Raw genomic sequence first — 7,864 nt, 5'->3', positions numbered from 1 at the left:
GCTAACGTTACATGGTAAGATTGCCGACTCTTGGCTTCACTTGAGTAAAACTAAAGAAGGAATGTTAAAAAAGTCATAAAATCCAATTCTTAAAATATTTAAAAAATTTAAATTCTTCAAACATTGTTTTGTGGTCATCACGTTGAGATCATATTTACTAACCAAACAAATAGGCTACTACCACATTTATCTCTTATATTATACACTTTCGTATTGGGAATAAATTAAATATTGTAAAATAATGTATCTGAAATCAGATTAAAAGTTTTGTAAGTTTTGAATGCTGACATCTCCTAAAAGTGAATTTTGCCAGTGTTTTGAAGCATGCTACTTTACAAATATCCATAATGCTAACACATATTTATATAAAGCCAAAATTTTGGGAACTTTAATGCTGTGAGATCAAAGAGCCTTTATAGAAATATACCACAAGATGGAGACATTTATTTTTTAGCAAAATAATATTTTGCATGACTGATAAATGCTGAGCAATTTTATTTCACTTGTTTTATAAATGAATTGAAGTCTCTTCCTTTATTTAGGAACAAAATACCCAGAAACAAAACATATTAATGAATATTAATAATGTAAGTTATATGGCTTGTTTATACTCAAAAATAGCATCTACCTCGACTTTGCTTTTTTAAAAGGCAGTTTAAATGTCACGAAACAGTTAAAGCATGAATCAGTAGGTAAACTTATTAAATGAAGATCTAAACGTAAGTTCAGAACAAGTCTGATCTTTTGGGCCTGTCAATTAATGTAATTTCAAGCTTAAAGGTGCAGTGTGTAAATTTTAGCGGCATCTAGTGGTGAGGTTGCGAATTGCAACCAACGGCTCAGTCCACTGCTCATCCCTCACTTTTGAAACCCATAGAAAAGCTACGGTAGCCGCCACCGGAAAAACATGTTATCGTCGGAGACAACTTAGTAAAAAAGTCTGTCCGTTAAGGGCTTCTGTAGAAACATGGGGGCACAAAATGGCGACTTTCACGTTAGGGGAAAAGTTCTCATTCTAAGGTATACCAGAACAACAGCAGGGGGTGGGGCGTTAACCCAGAATATGGGTTACTCTTTAAAAAATAACCCAGAAACCCAAACAACCCAGGAATTGGGTCAAAATATTAGCCCTATAACCCAGAAAATGGTTTGAAGAAATAACCCAGGAGTTTTTAGAGTGAAACATAATGGTTCATTATAAAAAGGGCTTTATACACCCCTGATAATATAGTTTTGTATATTATTTTGCATTTCTGTCAAGAGATCTTTCTAAAAATTACACACTGCACCTTTAAATAAGCAGGCGTCTAATGCTATTTACGATTTTTTCCAGCATCCTTCCTTCCTTCTAACTCCTCCTTAATTTAATTCTGATTTACCTCAGTTTATATTCTGTAGTATTGTTAGGAGTGTTAACTCAGAGCTCAAGCTAAATTTGTTAATTATAACTACACTGTCAGAAAAACATGGTCCCAGCTATCACTGGGACAGTACCCTTTCAAAAAAATGCACCTTTGCATCTAAAGGGTGTATACTGGAATTTCAAAGGTAGCCTACATATTGGTAAGAAAAATGCATATTAGTATCCCTGAAAGGTTCATACAGTGCCCTTTTTAAGTATTGGGACAATAAAGCTGTGAAGTCAAGAAATGTCTAAACATTAAAAGGTAAATATAAGAGACAAGTACAAAATATCAGGTTTTTTGTTTTACATTTAATATATGCAATTTGGCAGCTCAAGCAACATATTTGGAATTTAATTCTGAGTTTATTGTCTGACAAGTGCTAGGTGATGAACTGTGTCCTGATACATTAACTGCAGTCTGAGTCTTACATTTGGTGAGAAGACACATAACATAGACAGGGAACACATCTAACAATGCCAATGTATCTTAAAAAATCATAAACCCAAATAGTAAATAAAACAGTTATTGAATTTTCATGTGTCCTGTGCTGTCCTAAACTCTTAAAACATTTTATGTGACTGTAATTTAGTTACACATTTGCCTTAGTAACTGTAACTGATTACAGTTACATTTATTTTGTAATTAAATTACGTAAAACCGTTACGTGTACTGACACTGCCTATACCACATATCAATGAGTGCTCTGGGTCAAAGGACTGCACTTCAGGAATAATACACGTTAAATGGCTCAGATCATCACATAAAAATCTCTCTCAATGATGTTCCCGATTACCAATGTATATAATATGATGTGTGCAGTTGTTGCTTAATTTCTATTTATTTCAACCTAACCCTTGGAAATTACTTTAAGGTAAAATTTAATTTTAATAAAAATGGGTTTTTCATGAGTCAGTTTTTTAGAGTGCATTAAATGGAGAATATCAATTTTCACTCAGCCAAGTATGCATACCTTTGAACTTACAAAAACGACCAAAAATAAATGTATCACACAACACACATTGTAAGAATACAATGTTTTCAAAACAATGTTTTATATATTTGTTTTAATATATCATTGCATCACATACATAACCTTTTGTTAATAAGTAAAAGGTTAAAGATTAATAAGTCACTATTTTTGGAAAAATTCATTGCACATCATGGTGATGCAAGCAACCAGGGTGACGTACTCCTGGAAGTCCACAGTACCATCTCTATTAGCATCCAGATCCTTAAAGATCTTGTCGAGTGCAGCCTGGTCAGTGCTTTTCTTTAACAACAAAACCACATACACATCATTTTAACCAGATATACACATTTGGATATTTTTATATTGTTACACAGTATACAAAAAAGTTAAAAATCTTTCATTTAAAAGACGCCTTACCTCTTACTATATATAATGAGCAATTAATGCAGTTAAGATCTGCTCTATTGTTCTAAATAAAATTACATACTACAACAGCTATTCAGTTGACATTTTTAACCGTTAGAATCCAAGCAATCCTACTTCAGATGGTCAGAGTATGTATCAGTATTTCTAGTGCTTCTCACCCCAATTACGTCACCCATCTCATTAGTAAGCAGATCCTTGAGCTCTCCTTTGGACAGGGTTTTTTTGTCTCCTTCCTTTCCAGAGTATTTATAAAAAACTGCAATCATCGATGCCATTGACTTCTGAAGGTCTGAAGCAGACATGTTGACTAAAAAAACAAAAGAGTGACACAAATAATGTTCATCTTTATATAAAGTATGTTGAAAAATTATCTAAGATATGTTAAAGCCAGCAATAGCACATAAAACAGGTTATACCACTCTGTGCAACATGGAATTAAAAAACAATGCAGAAAAAGGATAGATGAAGGGGCGGATCTAAAATTGTCTAATGAGAAATAAAAGAAGTGGGAGTTGTAAAAATTAAACACGGATTATGGCCAACACCCTAAACACATCTAACTTAGCCAAACAAAGAGAGAGAGAGAGAGAGAGATCGACATATTACTGAACGCATCATACTACAATTTTTTTCACGTTATAAATCTGATTCTTCTTCCAGCACCAACTTTCCCTCCTGTACATAAACTTTGCACAGTTTGTCAGCTGTTAAACTCTTTTTCCGCCATTTACCAGTTATCTCGTCATTTAAGAGAAAACATTTGCATACAAAGATGAGGTTTTATGTTAATCTTTAATACCGTGATTATCCACTATCCATTACCCAAAACTGAAGCAAAATTTTATTTACTAATTTTGAACTCTGTGTATGTTTTGATAATCGTTCTGAATTTAATCTCTAATAAAATGCCTTCACAAAAATGCAATTATTTCAGCTTAAATTTTTTTTAAAGAAAATACCCATACTTAAGAGTTTATAAGTAGAGGAAAAAAACTTTTTTTTCCATTTTGTTTGTTTGTTTGAAAGCAGAGGGTCTGTTCTTTCATTTGATATATTTGTATGTTTATATATTTTTAGAAGAAATGTTTTCTGGAAGGCATTTTGTGAAACTTTTGTGAAAATTTAAAAAAATGCTGGCGGGCAACTTTCTTAATAAAGGCGGCGAATGAGTTAAACTGTCTCTGTGATGGCTGAATCTCAGAGATTTCTTTAAAATTAAGGTAGGTGAGAGAGATGTATTGAGGAAGTGAAGCAAGAAAGACAGACGCCACAGAGGAGTTTAAAGTCATGATTGGAGGAGCCTGAGGGCGCAGTAGCAACGTTATAAGCCAAGCATCAGACCAATATCAGGAAGTAATTAATGCCAGTATTCAAATAATCTAACATTTTACACACAGTGGCCTACATATTTAAGTAGTATAGTAGCAGAGGTGCAGTCAGGTCAACTACAGTCAAGGATCTTTACTTTATTCTAAAGGAATACAATTAAACTAAAGTTGCATGCAACACTTGATAACATAAAAAAAAATTATGTTACTTATAAGAAATCTGATAGCAGCAATAGCACACAAAACATAAACTTACCTTGGATTCTGTGGAGTTCACAACGAGGAATAAGGAAAAGCAAGTGAAGCGAGGGAGTGAGGACTGGGCAGACATACAGGGGGTTATATGCAAGAAATGCCACACCCTCTAATTTATCTCCTCCCATATATAAAACCCTTAAGACACACACACCCATCTCTCTTTCTTTCTCTCTCTCTCTTTCTTATTCTGTCACTCTCACTGTTTATCGTCTATAGAAACGTGTGTTTACTTGTAATTACATTTGTAAAAAGAGCAGGTAGGCTTGACTTCTTTTGTTGTTGTAAATACTTTTACAATTTTCTAACTCCTCCTTAATTCTGATTTCTGAGGTAGCCTATATTTTGGTACCAAAAAGTTCACATTAGTATTCCTGTATTAGTATGTTAGTATTCTGAATTGCTAAAACACTAAACCCCAATCTCCCAATCATAGTAGCCTAAACCCATTTGTCATCATGCACTCTTTTAACAAAACTCTAAACACAAACTTCTCACTAAAACACACATTTTACAATGCAATGCACACAGGAAGGCAAAAGTTAAACAAAACTACAACACAGTTGTCATCAAGCAAACGCAACAACTGTTTTTAGTGTAGAACTAGGCAAAGCTAGACAGACTTTCTTTTCAAATATTATAAACAACAACATAAATAACACAAGCACACTTTTTTCTATATAGAGAGACTAACAACCCCCCCCCCCCCTAAATCACATTCCAATAGAAATGCTCTCAGACAGCAAATGTAGTGAGTTTGCCAACTTCTTCTCTGAAAAAATCAATAATATCAGAAAGGTGATCAGCACATCCTTGAGCTGCGCTGGGGTCAGACAAATCAGACCACAACATCAGAAAGTAGTTACGATGTCTGATTTCGAAGCAGTTGATGGTAAAATTTTGGAAGAAACAGTACAGCATCTTAAAACATCAACCTGCGCCCTTGACACACTCCCCACATCTTTTTTCAAAAGTGTCTTTAAAGTATAAAATCTCCTAGAAGTGATAAATTCATCCCTTATCTCTGGGACTTTTCCAAAGTCCCTTAAAACTGCAGTTGTTAAGCCCCTCCTGAAAAAGAGCAACTTGGATAACACTGTGTTAAGCAACTACAGACCAATCTCAAATCTTCCTTTCATAGGCAAGATCATTAAAAAAGTTGTTTTCAATCAGCTGAACAAATTCTTAATTTCTAATGGTTACTTTGACATTTTTCAATCTGGTTTCCGACAGCACCACAGTACAGAGATAGCACTCATAAAGATAATAAATTGATATTCGCCTCAATACAGACACAGGCAAACTATCAGTGCTGGTGCTACTTGACCTCAGTGCTGCTTTTGACACTGTCGATCACAACATACTTCTTGACAGGCTGGAAAACTGGGTCTGGCTTTCTGGGATGGTCCTAAAATGGTTCAGGTCATACTTAGAAGGGAGAGGTTATTATAAGTATAGGTGGCCATAAATCTGAGTGGACATCCATGACACGTGGAGTCCCGCAAGGCTCAATTCTCTTGCCACTCCTGTTCAACCTGTATATGCTCCCACTTAGCCAAATAATAAGAGAGAGAACAAAATTGCCTACCACAGTTATGCAGACGACACTCAGATCTACTTAGCTCTATCCACTAACGACTACAGCCCCATTGAGTCCCTGTGCAAATGCATTGATGAAGTTAACAGTTGGATGCACCAAAACTTTCTTCAGTTAAACAAAGAGAAAACTAAAGTCATTGCGTTTGGAAACAAAGATGAAGTTCTCAAGGTGAATGCATACCTTGACGCTAGAGGTCAAACAACTAAAAATCAAGTCAGGAATCTTGGTGTGATTGTGGAGTCTGACCTTAGTTTCAGTAGTCATGTCAAAGCAATAACTAAATCAGCATATTATCATCTCAAAAATATTGCAAGAATTAGATGCTTTGTTTCCAGACAAGACTTAGAGAAACTTGTGCATGCTTTCATCACGAGCAGGGTGGATTATTGTAATGGCCTCCTCACTGGCCTTCCCAAAAAGACCATAAGACAGCTCCAGCTCATTCAGAACGCTGCTGCCAGGATTCTGAGCAGAACCAGAAAATATGAGCACATCACACCAGTCCTCAGGTCTCTACACTGGCTACCAGTTACATTTAGGATTGATTTTAAAGTATTATTAATGTTATATAAATCACTCAATGGACTAAGACCTCAATACATTGCTGATATGCTCATTGAATATAAACCCAACAGATCACTCAGATCATTAGGATCACATCAGCTAGAAATACCAAGGGTTTACTCAAAGCAAGGAGAGTCAGCTTTTAGCTATTATACCAGTCGAAGCTGGAACCAGCTTCCAGAAGAGATCAGATGTGCTCCAACAGTAGTCACATTCAAATCCAGACTCAAAACACATCTGTTTAGCATTTACTGAATGAGCACTATGCTGCGTCCGAACTGATTGCACTATATGCACTATTTTAATTCTTTTTAATTCTCGTATTCTTATTTTTAACGGTTTTATACTTTTATTCCTGTTTTATTCTTTTTCACACATTAAAATTTTATTAAAATCACATTTATTTTTTTTTAATTGATATTTTAAATTCATGTATCTTTGATTTTTTTTTGTTTTCTCATTTCTATGTAAAGCACTTTGAATGACCTCTGTGTATGAAATCTGCTATACAAATAAACTTGCCAAACTTGCCAACAACTGAAAACTTTACACACTTTTCTCTAATGCCATTTTTTACCAATTGTGTGGATTGGAAACAGTCTGAGAGGCAGACGAGGAACAGGACACCTGAGACGATGCCAATGGCATAAGTTGCGGTTGGATTGCTGACTTTTTACAAAATACAAGTGCTGCTTACAGTAATATTGAAAACTTGCAGATTGTCCTGAATGTTGTGTTTTCCATTTTTTATGGATGCTCTGTAGTGTTTTATATTAAAGACCATAGACTGTAAAAAATGGACGACGCCCGTTCGCTCTCTTCCATTGGTTAAAAGCAAAGAACCTATATTGACAGGAAGTGAAAGCCAATAGAACGTTTCATTGCAACACCAGCGCCCAGCAGCAGCCCTACGAATCCGCCATTTTGGAATGAGAGCGACTCGGGAGTCACCTAGAAGTGATGTGTCGTTTGCGAACGAGCGACTTCCCAGCACTTTCCAATAGCTTCTTGTTGTTGCTATGGCAATATCAGCTACTTTGTAAAAAAAAGTACATTAAAGATCGAATCCAAACTAAATGATGAGAACACAGAATAACAGACTAGTGATCATCAAATCTCTTTTTACACACTGCAAAAAATAAATTGTTGGCTCAATGAATTATTTTTTAGTAACTAGTTCCACAGAAATTTTACGTTCACTCAATTTCTGTCTCCAAAGTGTTACCTGGATTGATGTTTTTTAGTTGGCCCAAACTTGACTCAAATATAAAAAAGTATGTTTGCTCAACCAGCTTTATAGTTAATTCAACTAAAA

The 7,864-nt window shown here is 35.0% G+C and overlaps 1 protein-coding gene across 1 annotated transcript; it reads right to left on the bottom strand.

The window, feature by feature from the left end:
* Nucleotides 1-2,468: 2,468 nt before the first annotated feature.
* LOC129448276 (ictacalcin-like) lies at nt 2,469-4,529 on the bottom strand. The gene is made up of 3 exons (XM_055210522.2): nt 4,387-4,529; nt 2,961-3,109; nt 2,469-2,676 (listed from the first exon to the last, which is right to left on the bottom strand). Exons 1-3 carry the CDS (start codon nt 4,511-4,513, stop codon nt 2,539-2,541), a joined length of 414 nt encoding a protein of 137 aa, XP_055066497.2. The 5' UTR covers nt 4,514-4,529; the 3' UTR covers nt 2,469-2,538.
* Nucleotides 4,530-7,864: the final 3,335 nt, after the last annotated feature.

The sequence above is a fragment of the Misgurnus anguillicaudatus genome, chromosome 10 (genome assembly GCF_027580225.2).
Source record: "Misgurnus anguillicaudatus chromosome 10, ASM2758022v2, whole genome shotgun sequence".
NCBI lineage: Eukaryota > Metazoa > Chordata > Actinopteri > Cypriniformes > Cobitidae > Misgurnus > Misgurnus anguillicaudatus.
This window is presented reverse-complemented; position numbering and strand designations above follow the sequence as displayed.